This window comes from Balaenoptera physalus (genome assembly GCF_965194825.1).
Source record: "Balaenoptera physalus genome assembly, chromosome: 5".
NCBI classification, from domain to species: domain Eukaryota; kingdom Metazoa; phylum Chordata; class Mammalia; order Artiodactyla; family Balaenopteridae; genus Balaenoptera; species Balaenoptera physalus.
The window spans coordinates 132163436-132179977 of record NC_138884.1 but is presented as its reverse complement, the minus strand read 5'-3'; the positions used below and the strand labels follow the sequence as shown (position 1 = coordinate 132179977).

General features: G+C 34.8%; 1 protein-coding gene across 6 annotated transcripts in view; it reads right to left on the bottom strand.

The window, feature by feature from the left end:
* Positions 1–16542, bottom strand: part of AFG2A (AFG2 AAA ATPase homolog A) — a 331452-nt gene that overhangs the window by 245200 nt on the left and 69710 nt on the right. For all 6 annotated transcript variants that reach the window (XR_014263917.1, XM_082462783.1, XM_082462781.1 and 3 more), the window contains exon 11: positions 9045–9254. Coding sequence is in view for 5 of the 6 variants with exons in the window: in XM_082462783.1 (XP_082318909.1) it covers positions 9045–9254 (210 nt within the window). In the remaining variant the exon portion in view is untranslated. The remainder of the gene's footprint in view (positions 1–9044; positions 9255–16542) is intronic.

Here is a 16542-nt window from a genome sequence, read left to right as displayed (position 1 = left end):
GCCTTAAACAATGAAGGGCCATTCCACTACTACGTAGAGGTGGGCTACATATCGAAAAACCCGTGGATAACAAAACAGTGCTTTTTCTCCAAAAACAAAAGAAAAGAAAAAAAAAATCAAACAGATTTGAAAATCTAACCTAAGAAGTTAGCGCTGTGAAGAAAATCTGGGTTAGAATAATTCAAGTCAAGTATTACTAACAAGTCATAGCAGTAATGAAAAGTACTGCAAGGCCTCTAGAGAACATGTGATTTTGTACAGAACTGCATGCTGAGGAATCCTACCTGGATGACTGGCTTTAAAATGCAACCCCAGTAGCTGAACTGATATGTTACATAAATCCAGAATTCCATATGAAGTCTAGGCAATATCATCCCCAAGGAAGGTTATTTTGAGTTTGAAGTTCAAATTGCCAAAAACCACTGTATTCTGGTACAAGTTACAAAAGATTAAAATCACTTTCAAAGATATATACTACATTTTATTCTAACACTAACAGAAAACTTAAGGGATCATAAGCTGTGCTGCCATACTTTTTTGTTCTATTTGAGGTCAAATATATTCCAATTCTTAAAAACAGAGGAAAACTGCAACTTGCATCAGCTAATTTTATGAAATCTTGCTAAACACTTGATATGTATTATCTCCTTACTGCTTACAACACTCCTCTGAGGTGAATAGTTTAGCCACCAACAGGCAAAAAAGATAAGCAACAGATTAGAATATAAGCGTTATGTGAGCTACTCATAGAATGTTATTCGTGGAAGGGGTTTAGGAGAATCATTTACTCTAACCTATCTCACTTAAAACCTGAGGAAAACAAAGCCCAAAGAAGTTAAGTGAAATGCCAGAAGTCCCAGAAAAGTTAAATGACAGAAATGATGACAAGAATACAGGATTTGAGCTCCCAGACTACTTTTTCTAAAAACTATGATGTCCTCTGTTTTCCAAGTTCTAAAAAAAAAATAAAATTAAAAAAAAAAAAAAAAAAGCAAAGGAAATGTCCACTTAAGATTGTACATGGTACCAGCAATTCAAATTCAAAGGTATTGTGGGAAGAGATCAAGTGGCAAGGGCAAATTCTAACTCTCAATAAATGGCTGCTAGCATGGGTCAATTTGAAAATAAGGATTTTATTGATAACCATTATAGACAAGAGAACATTAATATCTAATTATAAGGGTTAGGTACATATAGTATGGTCTATGAATCCCACATTTGCTCTTAAGTTATTTAACTCTTTTAAAAAATAATACATGAATCCCTAGAATAGATAAGGTTGATGAAACCTGATAAGGTTATTTCTCTTCTAATTTTACTTACCAAAATAACTATGTTATGTTAGTCCTGCCACATTTCGCCTGCCTAGGTAAGTGCTTCATTGATAAGCGTGACCAAGAAAACCACCAAAAGTAAGTTAAGTACCATAAATTGGCTTGTTTTGGGGTAGTGTTATTTTTAATTTTTCCATGACCAAGATTTCAAGTGTTCAAGTTTATAAAACAACAAAAATTACATAAAAACATGTAAAAATTTGTCCAACTGTTCTGTTAAATCTAGTGAAAACTAAACCTGACTTATCTTTTACTGTGTTTCAGTATTTTACACCGTATCAGTCATAAATTCGAGTACAATATTTATACCTCATGCTCCTGCAATTTTGCCCCTTTAATCACTACTGGGTTTTTTCCAGTCTTCTCAGGGCTTTTTAAATGTGTCTGACACCTGCCTGTTGCTTTTGGCTATTACAATTCAAATCAAGGTTTTATAAGTTCCAGAATGTCTAGGGAAGGCAAGTTAACCCAAGCGTTAACTATGGTTAAATGTTATGGAATAAACTCATAAAAACCCAAAGTCACATGAGATAGAATTATATATATGCAATGTGAGTAAAGGATCTTGAAAATTAATAAAAAGTACAGCATCAGCACTCAGAGAAGGCCATTTTGGGAAAGCACTTCAAAGAGTTTGAAAACAGGCATTAAGTACTAGGCAAGAAATGCCGTGGGCAAGTAAAAACCCCTAAAAAGTGAGAGGGTCTGGCAGAGAAGGAAACAGAATTCAAGCTGTTTTCTCAAAAAGTATAATACAAACCTTCCCGACAATTCATTTATTCAAGAAAAGAAAATGACACATTTCTTCAGAACTTACACTGTGGGCACCAAGCTGACTACAGTTAAGCTAGCTATAAAGTTTGCTTGTGCACACCCCCCCAGAAAAATCCCTTATATTATTACTGACCACTCTCATGACTCTCAATCTCCTTTACTGACTACTGTGCACAATCTTAAACACGAGGTCTCAACTTCCATGTTTTAAACTCTAGAAATGACCTTTCTCTTGAGCTACAAACTCGTAATCAACACCCTTTTGGACATTTCTGCCATATTGTTCTAAAGGCATTTCAAACTCCAGGTATCTAAATACCAATCTGGTACCTGCTCTCCCACCTCCAACCTACTTTTCCTCCTCACATGCTAACTCTTCCTAGAGTTGGGGTATTTCCATCTGCCAGTCATTAAAAGTAAAAATTTTAATCACCTTTGACTTCTTTCTCATTTCTCACATACAATTAATCATCAAGATTCTAAATGCTATCCATTTCATTATATCACTTGCTTAGTCAAATGTCTTTCTTACTAAATCATGAGTTGGCAGATAGCAAGGAGACCATCTAATGCACTTTGTTTACCATGTATAGTGCCAGACATACAGAGGTGCTTAATATACATTTGAGTTATTGTTGCAATAGTAAAACATTTACAAATATTTTTAAAGTATTATAGACATGAAATTGTAATATTTATTTCAACCCCAATTAAATTTCATTCAGAAGAGATTTAAAAGAAGGAAAAAATAACTAATCTCTCTCAGCTGAAATCCACAAATAAAAATTAAACTGACACAACAACAAAATGTTCTATTATTAAGTAAACTTCTTGGAAGTGTAAAAGCATTCTTTTCCTTCTAAATTTCTCTAGGTCTTCTTAGATTCCAAATACTAAAGGTTTTGTTATTATTTGTTATATATATTGTCATTTTTTACTTTTAGCCACATGTTATAGAATACTTTCATGTCAAGACATTAATCTGATACAAGCCCAACTCAAAAAAAAATTTATTAACATATACGGTTTTAATATATGATGTCTCAAATTTAACATGTCAGCTTATATGGTGCACAAAATTTAAGTAAATTCAATCTAACTTCTACATAATTTTGTGATACTGACCATGGCACAGTAACTATTCTATTTGTCCTAAGAAAAATACATAATTATTAGTTATTCCCTAAGAGCCATTCAAACATTGATAAAACTAACTATATGTCTTTATTTAACATGGATGCTAATAACTGTCAACTTAAGAGTATGGGGCACATAAGACAACACTATTTGGAGACATTAAGATTTTTTTAAGTTGAAAAAAAAAAAAAAAAAAAACCCTAACGGAAATTAAACAGAAACTCAAAAGGTTTCAGACTCCAGATGAGCCCAAATAGCAATAAACTTGTGGAAGGAGAATAAAGAGTTAGGGTCCACAAAAGGCATGAAACTGGACATAGTTCCTAGTGAGACTCTAAATTAGAAGCTGTACCCAGGTGAAAGAAAAAATAACTAAAACACTAAAAGAAAGTATTCTTTATAATGTTGGGGCCTGGGGCCAGAACCAACACACCTTTATAGGCTTCAACTCAGAACTGCAGTAAAACAGGCAAGCTCAGGGTAGCCTCAAACCCAGTTTCTCCAGCCAACTTCCTCTCAGGGCTCTTCTCAGTCACTTTCCACTATCTTGTGGAACATGAACAGAGGAGTGATGAATAGGAAAGGTCTCCTCCAAAGCCCTCGCCCCAGGAATCGACAATCTCCCTGCGATTCCGCTCCCTCCCTGCATTCCACTCATCACGTACAGTGCAGTACAGAACACTTGAGCTGGCTTTTTTTTTTTTGGCCGCACTGCGTGGCATGCAGAACTTTCCCAACCAGAGATGAACCTGTGCCCCCTGCAGTGGAAGCTGGAGTCTTAACCACTGGACTGCCAGGGACGTCCTGAGCTGGCCTTTTCAACTTCAGTTACATTCACTGAATCCAGACATAATATGTATGCCTTGATACTGACCTTAGAACTCTTATTTGATTAACAGACTTTTTTGTTTTGGTAAAGTTTAAGGTTTACAGAAGAACTGAGCATACAGTACCAAGAGTTCCCATATACTCATCCCTACCCCAACACACACTCAGTTTCCCCTATTCTTAACATATATTAATATATAATATAGTATGATACATTTGTCACAGTGAACCAATATTGATACTTTATTATTAACTGAAGTCCACAGTCTATTCAGGTTTTCTTAGTTTCTACCTAATGTCCTTTTAGGATCTGATCCAGGAAACCACAACAGTATATTTAGCTGTCCTGTCTCCTTGGGCTCCTCTTGGCTGTGACAGTTTCTGAGACTTTCCTTATTTTTGATGACCTTGACAGTTTCAGGAGTACTGGTTAGGTATTTTACAGAACGTCCTTCAATTTGGGTTTGCCTGATGTTTTTCTCATAGGTAGACATGGATTAGGAGTGTTTGGGAGGAAGACCTTGGGAAGAAAGGACCATTCTCATCGCATCATACACGGGTACATACTAACAACATGACCAATCGGCGCTAACCATGATAAACTGGCTGAGGTAGGCTTCTCCACTATCAAGTAACTCTGCCCCTCCCTCCTCTCCATAAGGAACCCTCTTGTAAGGAAGTCATAACTATATGCAGCCCACACTTAAGAGTTAAGTAGTCATGCCCTCTAAAACTTCTTCACTTACGTTTTAAATATAATCCTCTCAAAAGGCCTATAGAGATGAAAAAACTAAGTCTTAGAGAACGCATTTAAGGTTACAGAGCTAAAAAGTGCTAGTGTTAGAAATCAAACCAAAGCTATCTGAATCCTAGCTTAATGCTCTTTTCATTGTAACACACTCAATCTCAAGGGCACAAATTATATAGTAATAGGTAAATTTCAAGCTTCACATTATTCAACCACTAGTCTTTTTCCTTACACTTCCATTTAATTCATCAGGTTCCTGTTTCTTTGGCAGTGTTTACCCTTTCTTATTAACTCAATTAACTTCCACTCCAAAGCCATACTATTTTCCTCAGTTTTGTCTGAGAGAAACAAAATTATTTTTTAAACTAGGTCCCAGAAACATCTTTCCACATCTCTGAACCTGCCCCACAGAAACTGCCTGAACTACCTTCTCAAGTAATTTGGTGTAATTAATGAAAAAAAGCACTGGGAACTAGTTTTATTAAAAAAAAAAAAAAAAAAGGAAAATGGAAGACTGTATAATACAGTGGGGTTTAGTGCTTAGACTCTGGAGTCAGAAAGTCCTGAGATCAAATTTCAGTTCCATTACCACCACTTTGACTTGGAAAAGTCACTTCACCTTCTTAAACATCACTATCCTTAGAATCTTATAAACTAATCTTAAAGCATTCAGTATGTAAAAGAGGTATCTATGCAGTTTTCCACGCAATATCTGCAAAATGAAAGCTCTATGATTTATAGACTAGCCCACATAATTTTTTTAAAAAAAGTTTAAAGATGAACTTGGAACCTACAAAGTTCAAATTATCTTGTACCTTTTGGTAACAGAATAGTAGGGGATCTGGTTAAACAAACAATAGTAATTATTTTGAATTGTGCACTGCTTTCAATAAAATACAGGTTTTTCCTGAAAATGGGATGTATTTTGCACAATTCCTTTCTGAGACAAGTGTCAGAAAACGTTTCCCCCAAAAGTTAAGGATATACTAAGTTCATTACATTCTTGTACTCGCCAATACAGCTAATAAAGGACTTGCTGAAAATCCCTGTCAGAGGCCTAATCACCCTTCTTCCAGAATCAGTAACAGTTCTTCATAAAGTAAAGCAGCCCAGCCATTCAAGGGTAATTAATCTATTGTAGCACTCCAGACAAAAAGCAAGCGAGAAGCAGAGAGGAAATTTCAACTGGAAAATATTTTGACGTAATTGACCCAGATGACAAACTAAACTTAAGCGTATGTCAAGTGCTACAGTCTGCACAAAAATACATACAGATGCCAAAGGATATTAAGAGCCCACACAAGCCAAGGTGAAGTCTTAACTCTGAGTAGAATATAAATCTTGTAATCACTGTTTAGAAAAGATGCACAGGGGAAGATAAAGGGTTCTTTCATAAACTCAGAGAAAGAAATGTTTAAAGTTTTAAAATTCTTTATCTTCGGAATTAAAGGTAATCACCATTGCAAAAAGTGTTAGGGAGTTTATTCTTTCAATACATCCAAAACACTTGTGTTTCTCAATACCAGAGTCTACCTATTTTTTTCTGATCACTTTCAAAATGTGTGAGATTTGTTATTTCAAAAAGTTCAAATTTAATTATAACACTTAAATCCCACAGAAAACAAATATCTATGTTGGAAACAAAAGACAACTTTTTCTTTGTCGGAAAATAAAACTTGAAAGAACACAATATGAATTCCTAACTTCTTTGACTTGATATCCTCATACATAAACGGTATGATATAGCTATTTTAACTCTTCTCATAAGCATTAATCAGACCAAGATGAAAGGACCAATGAAAATGCATAGAAAAGCAAATTTTTTTGCGTGTTCCCAACTTTTCCTTTTGTAATTTTTAAACACATAGGAAAAGTTGAAAGAACAGTAAATGAACACCCATTGTTCACTTAATATATCCTCCACCCAGATTCAATAATTGAATAATACTGTCAAAGTACACTAAATTGTATAATGAATAAAAGTCCACATTAAATAAAAATTAGTAAGTAGGATATGTAATAATCCCTAAGCAAGTACAAACTCAATTTATTAAGAAAATTTCTTAACATCACTTATGTTTTGTGTGTGACCTAAATGAATTAAATAGTTAATGAAAGATGCATATAAGTTAACACATAGTTGGCTATTTTACATGAAAAAAGAGTCTTCCTCATTTTCTCATCATGAAAAAAGACAAAGGTGAAACTGTAAAGTTATGAAAGGTTTCATATGCAAAAGCAGTAATAAATATATTTCTAAGTAATCCTAGGATAGGCCAGAAAGCAGTCCTGGTAGCACCTGGAACTGTTATCTTGGATCACAAAAGAGTGAGATACTAATTTGTAAGGAAATATATGTGCTCTTTCTTCCTTGACATTCAAGTGTAAATAACTGTGAGCTAAATCCTCATTAAATAAGTTTTAGATTTCCAGTAGACAGGAAAAATTCAATTATTAATATACACTGTAGAAGGCAGGCACAGAAAAATGGAGATGACAGAAAAAAAAGAGTAGGAAATGCCAGTAAAATGACCATTTCCACTACCACAAGATAAGAGGACAAGGACCAAAGAGAAATCAAGACGTCTCTGGACATTTCAAGATCACTCATTACTCCAACATTTAAAACTGCAACCTTTAAAACTATGGTCATGATTCAGCATAACTAATCATAGTGAAAATGGTCCCCTCCCCAAATCCCTATCCAATATCTTCTACAAGATAATAAAAAACAGGCAAACACTAGTGATTGTGAAGATACTGATTCTTAAAAAGCAAATAGCCTAAATACATCTAAATATCATTCCACAGAAAATTTAAGTATAGCTAATCCTTGAAAAATGCGGGGGTGAGGAGCTCTGACCCTCCATGCAGTCAAAAATCTAAGTATAACTTAGTATAACTTATAGTTAGTATAACTTAGAGTCGGCCCTCCATTTACACAGTTTCCCCATAGCCACGGATTCAACCCACCTCAGATAATGTAATACTATAGTTTTACTATAGAAAAAAAATCCACATATAAGTGGAACCACACAGTTCAAACTCACGTTGTTCAAGGGTCAACAGTAAAGTAAAAGACTGACACTCTGAAATAAGTTTTATACGTTCAACCTGCCAATGATTTCAATGTTTTAAGATTAAAAAAACATACTTTATTACAAAAAATATTCCCTGACAACATCAAAATAAATTATCATGTACCTTTTCTGAAATGACTTTGATAGTTAACATATTTAAATATGTATTTTTGTGATAAAGTCTACAGAAATGGATTTAAGGTTTTATATATACATATACATATATACTAAAATATATATATATATTTAGTAAATGGATATATTATCATGTTACACAGAAGTTAATAACAAAATTAATATCTAGTCCTATAGTAAATGCAAAACTACATATCAGGTAAGATAATCTATCCCAAGTAATAGGGCAGGGCAGTAAACAAATAAAATATGCATGTGTGTGTTTCAGAATATAAATAATGTATATATATCTTCTGACTGGGAAAGTGTTTTTAAAAAATTTATTTTCGGGGACTTCCCAGGTGGTCCAGTGGTTAAGAATCCGCCTTCCAATGCAGGGGACACAGGTTTGATCCCTGGTTGGGGAACTAAGATCCCACATGCCGCAGGGCAACTAAGCCCGTGCTCTCTACAGCCTACGTGCCGCACCTAGAGAGCCCGCATGCCACAACGACTGAGCCCATGCGCTCTGGAGCCCATGTGCCACAACTAGAGAAGTCCACGTGCTGCAACAAAGAGCCCGTGTGCTGCAACTGAGCCCCGACGCAGCCAAATAAATAATGAATTTTTTTTTAAATGATTTGTACCATATAAGGTGTTTGATTTCTTTTAAAATATTGTGTTTGTAAATATTAAATTTATTAAATTCAATCAAATTTATAATTAAGTCTTGGCTAAACAAAAGTGATTAGTACAATTTAAAAATGTACTAAAGAAACTAAAGAAAACTGGTTTCTATTACACATGTGTATAAGAAATATTGAGAATCAAGAAACTAAACCATGATTTGCTGATTATAGGCAATAATTTATTTATCTCCCATCTCCCTATATTATATTGCCATCAATCTCAAATAAAAATCAACTACTCCTTAAGAAGGCCTTTTATACTCTCCTAAGGGTAGGAATCAGAGGATTGGACAGGGGTGCCTAGAAGACAGAGTAGCAGTTAAAAAATTTAACACCCTACCTTTACAGCTAGGAAATTCAGCCCACTCTCATTGGCCAAAGCCTTTGCAATCATTGTTTTAGAGCATCCAGGAGGCCCATACAAAAGAACTCCTTTAGGTGGCTGAATACCCATTTGGATGAAAGACTCTGAATGTTTCAAGGGCCATTCCACAGCTTGTTTCAGCTTCAGTTTGATATTTCCCAGTCCTCCTATATCTGACCAGGATACCTGCAAAACAAACAAACAAATGATAAAAATGTTTTAAAATATATATGCAAGAAGGGAAACAGAACTATTTAAGAATCAATAATTTCCTAAAAATAATTTCAACGGCATCAAGAAGTAAATTAGGAGTTTATGAAATGTGAGCTGCGTATTATAGAAATACTAAAGAAAAACAAAATGTTTCTGTTTGCCAAGACTTGTATAAGTAACTGGTTAAACGATTGAACATTCTGGTAAGTCTATATTCTATTCTACGTGGCTGTAAAAAGTAGCTTTCATCTGTTTGAAAATGGTTTGAATCAGTGATCCAAGGTCTCATCTATATATCTAAGTTCTTATATTTCTTTTTTAGCAAAATTACTTTTAAATATACTTCTGTAGGTCCTTATGGAACATGTAATCTTTTCTGCCTTTGATATATCAATAAAGAATCCTCAAAATTTTGTTCCCCCCAGAAGGCCCCCCAAACAAGATAGCTCTTTAGATATTATTTACTTAATAAATATTCATTGAGAACTACATACCATATAGTGTACACAGGAAATAGATAAGACATAAATCCAAACTTTAAAGAACTTAACAACTATCAGTAACATGCACATAAATAACCATAGTACAATGGAAAGCATACTAACCACAGTAACAAAGAAAGAGAAAAAGGCTTTGGGACTTCCCAGGAAGAAAAGATTATTCCCAGCTGGAAGGCAAATCTGAAAGCCAACTCTTGAAGCATGGATGAGATCCAGAAATGTGAAAATAGGGACAATGTCAGGTAGAGGCCAAAAAATTATGAAAAGCTCAGAAGGAAGTATGAAGAAGATGAGAGCAAAATGGATTTAAGGGAGGGAAATAAAAATAGAAAAGTAAGTTCAAGCCATACAGTGGAGGACCCTGAAGACTAGATGGAGTTCACGAACCTGTTTATTCGTAAGAAGTCTTTGAAGGTTTTTAATCTAGAAAGTGATATGGTCTGATCTGTGCTTCAGAAAGACTTCTCTGACAAGATTCATCAGAGAGGAGAGAAAGTGCAGGGAGAACAATTAAGGATCTATCACAAACATCCTTTAAAAAAAAAAAAAAAAAGGAAGACTGAGCTAGGGTAACCACATGGAGATGATGAAGACACACCAGAAAAATACTACAGGTCTACAGCTGAGGGTTTTGAAGGCAGAGGAAGAAAGGGAGAATCTGAAGCTAAAGGTTTCAAGATGGACTGATAAGAAGAATACAGACCACAGAAAAAATGATCAGTAGGAGAGAAAATAAATAAGATGGTTTTTTTGGATACACAGAATTGCACACATTCACAGTTGAATATACATCACAAACAGAGTTGAACATATATCACAAATGGAGCTCTGGAAAGAGAATAGGGCTGAAATGTTAGATTTGAGATATCTACATACAAACAATAGACACCATGAGATCAATTAAAGTAGTCAACCATGAGAAGAGAAATGTGGATGAAAGGCAGGTCTATGGATGCTACCTACATTTAAGAGGGAAGAGGAAAAAAAAGAAAGAGGAAGAAAAGTCAGAAAACAATCTACAAACCCAAAAAAGAGAAGGGTTTTGTTTGTTTGTTACTATCAGGAAAAGATTACTTTTTCCAAATGAACTTGCATTGGTTTTGGGGGGCATTCTATTGTTTTTGTTTTTTGTTCACAGAACAAGGAGAATTCTGTATTATCAACCATAACCCTGAGCTCAGATTTAATTATTTTTTTCTAAATTGCTTTCTTGGGAGTTATTTTGAGAAGTGAGATTACTGGATTAAAAGGCATGAACATTTCAGGTCTCATAATACATGATGCCCGTTTGCTATCCCAACCACTTCATCTATTTTAATGGCATGAGCGATACATGTATGTTTCCTTGCAGCATCATTAGCCTTGGGTTTTATTTTGACTTTTTTTTCCTAACTGATTTCTGATTTCACCAATCAATAAAATTAAAATTAAACTTGAGATTAGGGCCACATGATCTTACGGCCCTAAAAACATCCAGCTAGCATCAGTAAGAACAAAGTGACTGTTTACCGTAGAAGGTGACTGTGTTCGTATAACCAAGGCCTGATACAGGCAGAAGTGCAGCAGAGTTGTCACACCCTGAGGTGTAGTTCCTGCTTGTGCTCTCTGGTGTTTCTGATCTTTCCTTTATCCTTTTCTTCTACTTTTTAACTTAATTTTGAAATTTTTCAAACATGCAAAAGTTGAAGAAAGATCAGTACCATAAGTGAATATATACTCTACCAAAATTCACCAATTTCTAATATTTACCACTTTTGCTTTAGTACGTGCTCTCACTTTCTCCTTCTCTCTCTCTCTACACACGCACACACACACACACACACACAATACACACAAAAACACACATACTTTATCAATTTTTATTTTTTTTTAACATCTTTATTGGAGTATAATTGCTTTACAACAGTTTGTTAGTTTCTGCTTTATAACAAAGTGAATCAGCTATACATATACATATATCCCCATATCCCCTCCCTCTTGCGTCTCCCTCCCATCCTCCCTATCCCACCCCTCTAGGTGGTCACAAAGCACTGAGCTGATCTCCCTGTGCTGTGCTATGCAGCTGCTTCCCACTAGTTATCTATTTTACATGTGGTAGTGTATATATGTCCATGCCACTCTCTCACTTCGTCCCAGCTTACCCTTCCCCCTCCCTGTGTCCTCAAGTCCATCCTCTACGTCTGCGTCTTTATTCCTGTCCTGCCCCTAGGTTCTTCAGAACCATTTTCTTTTTTTAAGATTCCATATATATGTGTTAGCATACTGTATTTGTTTTTCTCTTTCTGACTTACTTCACTCTGTATGACAGTCTCTAGGTCCATCCACCTCACTACAAATAACTCAATTTCGTTTCTTTTTATGGCTGAGTAATATTCCATTGTATATATGTGCCACATCCATCTTCTTTATCCATTCATCTGTCGATGGACACTTAGGTTGTTTCCATGTCCTGGCTATTGTAAATAGAGCTGCAATGAACATTGTGGTACATGACTCTTTTTGAATTATGGTTTTCTCAGGGTATATGCCCAGTAGTGGGATTGCTGGGTTGTATGGTAGTTCTATTTTTAGTTTTTTAAGGAGCCTCCATACTGTTCTCCATAGTGGCTGTATCAACTTACGTTCCCACCAACAGTGCAAGAGGGTTCCCTTTTCTCCACACCCTCTCCAGCATTTATTGTTTGTAGATTTTTTGATGATGGCCATTCTGACTGGTGTGAGGTGACATCTCATTGTAGTTTTGATTTGCATTTCTCTAATGACTAGTGATGTTGAGCATCCTTTCATGTGTTTGTTGGCAATCTGTATTGCCTAAATAGACAAGGTATTTAGGTTTTCTGCCCATTTTTGGATACCTAGGAATAAACCTACCTAAGGAGACAAAAGACCTGTATGCAGAAAACTATCAGGCACTGATGAAAGAAATTAAAGATAATACAAACAGATGGAGAGATATATCATGTTCTTGGATTGGAAGAATCAACATTGTGAAAATGACTCTACTACCCAAAGCAATCTACAGATTCAATGCAATCCCTATCAAACTACCAATGGCATTTTTCACAGAACTAGAACAAAAAATTTCACAATTTATATGGAAACAACAAAGATCCCGAATAGCCAAAGCAATCTTGAGAAAGAAAAACGGAGCTGGAGGAATCAGGCTCCCGGACTTCAGACTGTACTACAAAGCTACAGTAATCAAGATAGTATGGTACTGGCACAAAAACAGAAATATAGATCAATGGAACAGGACAGAAAGCCCAGAGATAAACCCATGCACGTATGGTCACCTTATTTTTGATAAAGGAGGCAAGAATATACAATGGAGAAAAGACAGCCTCTTCAATAAGTGGAGCTGGGAAAACTGGACAGCTACATGTAAAAGAATGAAATTAGAACACTCCCTAACACCATACACAAAAATAAACTCAAAATGGATTAAAGACCTAAATGTAAGGCCAGACACTATCAATTTTTAAATTTTCTGTTGAACCTTTTAAAGTAGGCTGCAGGTATGACACTTCTAAATACTTTAGCATACCTCTCATGAAAATAAACATTCTGGGAAGAAATTTTTAAGGAGGGTAGTCAACAACTATTAAAAATTAATAGATCAGAAAGTAGAGAGAATTAAAAAGAAATGGTCAGTAGATTTGGCAATGAGGTTACTGGATAGTGGTTTATTTCAATCAGTAGAGTTTATTTTTATGCCTTTTAAGAGTGGCATATATACATACATACAATACACACATACATGCATACACATGCATACATGCATACAGAGAGGGACAGTATGTATATATTATATATAATGGATAAAAGCTGTATTTATAACTATCATAAATACAGAAGTCAGGGAAGCAACTTGTAAGAACTAAAATGATACTATGTTATTGTTATGATGCTGCATGATACCCATTCAGTTGTTACTATGCAACTATTATACCTATACAATGAGAACAGCATGCTCTGTTGGAGAACATGCTCCATGAGGAACAGCTATTCCATAACTTGGAGCATGTTTGAGTTATACCTTGAGTACTATAGCAGATTATTTACTTAAGCTAATTTAATAAGCATACATACAGATAAAATTTTCTTCAAGATCAGTACAGAACTATATCCTTCCTAATTAATAGCATTTAAAACAAAATTCAATGATATGCCTATAAATGGCTAGGAGAATGTTTTTCTCAGATATATATGAAACTAAATAAACCTGGCAATACAACCTGATAATTTTCAATATGATAAAACTTGGTATTTAATACATTTGAGTGTGTTTGGTTTTTAATCAGTCTTTTAAAAAATCTTTAAAAAGAGTCATTTAAAAGAACCTAATATCAGATATTAAACCCCTGAAGCACCTCCATGAAACACACATGGAAATCACCAAAATAAAAGATAAGGAAGTCCATATCATAAAAAGTGATCTCTTTAGTTAGGGATCAGGGAATAGTAGCAAACAGTGTCAGCTGGACCGAGAGCTGAAGAAGGCGTGTTCCTCAAGAGAAATTAAGATGCTCCTGCCAGAAAACTGAGTGTTCACTGGACATGGAACAGGCCAAAACACCAATGCCACTGCATGGACACTATAGTAGTCTATACTGAGGAGTTGGTCCATTGCCCTGAAGGCTGTAAGAACCAGCAGAAAAGTGAAACAATCTTACCCCCTTCCTATCTCCTGACCTTTGGGGCCCTTGCTTCACCAACTGTCTCTTTCTATTCCTACTTTAATTATATTCTTCACTATATTTTTTCCTCAGCCTACAAATATTTCCTGTTTCTCCCTATCCTTCAAAACAACCTTACTTTGATATTATTTCTACCTAATATTATATCTCCTCCTTTCTCACCACTAAACTTCTTGAAAGATAGTTAATACCCCTCTACTTCTACTGCACTTATATTTTCCACTTTATATTTCAGTTAAGTATTTATCCCCCCAAGCAGTGATAGGAAAGGAGAGTAAAAGATAAAGATAAAAAGTTTAAGATTGGCAGGAAAGCAGGGAGCTAAGGGTATTATGTCAGAAGGTCTCTAGACTCTCAGGAAAATATGAGGCAAAGTCATCTGCAGAAACATCAATCAATCTATTAAATACTGACTAAATGCCTATTTCATACGATGCTGGTTCCTGGGAACAAAATAGTTCCTGTCCATACTGAGTTTTTGACCTGATGGAATATTTCCTTAAAAAGGCACACTTTCATAATTATGCAACTACTATAAAGCCTGGTATATGCTAAAAGGGTAGTCACAGAGTTTAAATGGACGGTCAGGAAAAGCTTTTCAGAAGTGACATATGAGGTGGGATCTAATAAACACAGAAATTAGCCGGCTGAAAGTAACAGCAAATGCCATGGAGAAGACAAAGGTAAAAAAAGCATTATACATTAGGAGAATTAAATAAAAGTAATTCAGTATGGCTAGAATTTAGAGAGCCAGAAGAGGAGTAGAAACAAAAGAGGTTAGCCAGCATATGGAGCTATCAGACCTTGAAGACTCATAAAACATCAAGAAATTTAGACTTTATCCTGAGAGCAATGGAGAGCAATTTAATCAGGGAAATGACATGATCAGACTACTGGAAGACCAGTGTGCTTATAAAGTAGAGTGGGGATTAGAATTGGGAGGGTGAGGAGGAGAGGCTTCTACAGTAATTCCTATAAGAGACTGTGGTAATCTGCACTACTATAGTAGCAGTAGGGCTATGGAGAAAACAAAAAAGGATAAAAACTATATTAAACAAGGCTAATCAATGAGTCTTGATAATTAATTAGATTTGGAGAGGAGATGGTAAAAAAAGAAAATGAAATCAAGGGTAACAGGATTCAGACTTGGGCAACTGTGTAAATGAAAGTTACATTAAAAGAGAAAAAAATACATATTTGAAAATTAAGGAATTAGTTTCCAATTACTGTACCGTGGCTGGAATTTACAAGGGAAAGAAATTCAATAAACTTTGGGAAATGTCTTCTATGTGCTCAACTTGTCTTAGAGACTGTAAGCACACAAAGGTAAGTGAAATAATATCTCCAAATATTTTTAATCTAGAAAGAGGAATAAGAAAAAAGTATCCTAAAAAACAGAGTCTTTGTCTAAAGACATATCTGTCTTCACACAAATTAATACAAAAACTACTGAAAAAAATATAAAATAGGTTAAGATATTCTTAAATATGTGAGATAGTGAGGACAGAGATTTGGAAAATGTTACATATATGAAAAACTTATGTCAAGCTGTTAGAATATGAAAGTAATAATAGCAATTCCCACCTCATATGTTTATGAGGATAGCTATTATATAAGTACAGCCTATAAGAAATTACAAAGGACAATATAAGAATTACCTATTTCCCCAACACCTAAAAGTAACCATTTTTAGTATTTTGGTGTAGTATCTTCTAGTCTTTCAAATGCCTGTGCATGCGTTTTCATTGAGATCATAATATATACACAATTCTGTATTCTGTGTTTTAAAAACTTCATACTTTTTTTGTATGAAATCACTAGTTACTGTATCACTTTGGGCAATTTGCTTCATCTCTCTAAATTTCTTTCTCATCTGTAATAGGGGACAATAAAACCTAAGCTCTCAGGATTATTGTGAGACTCAAACAGTATAGTAAATATTCCATTAACTGCACTTTGCCTGGCACATGTTAACTAATAAATACTAGGTAGGTATTATTTTATTTAAATGTCTGAAAGATGATTACAATGAATAGTCATATTTTAAAGGACTAGTGACAAAAG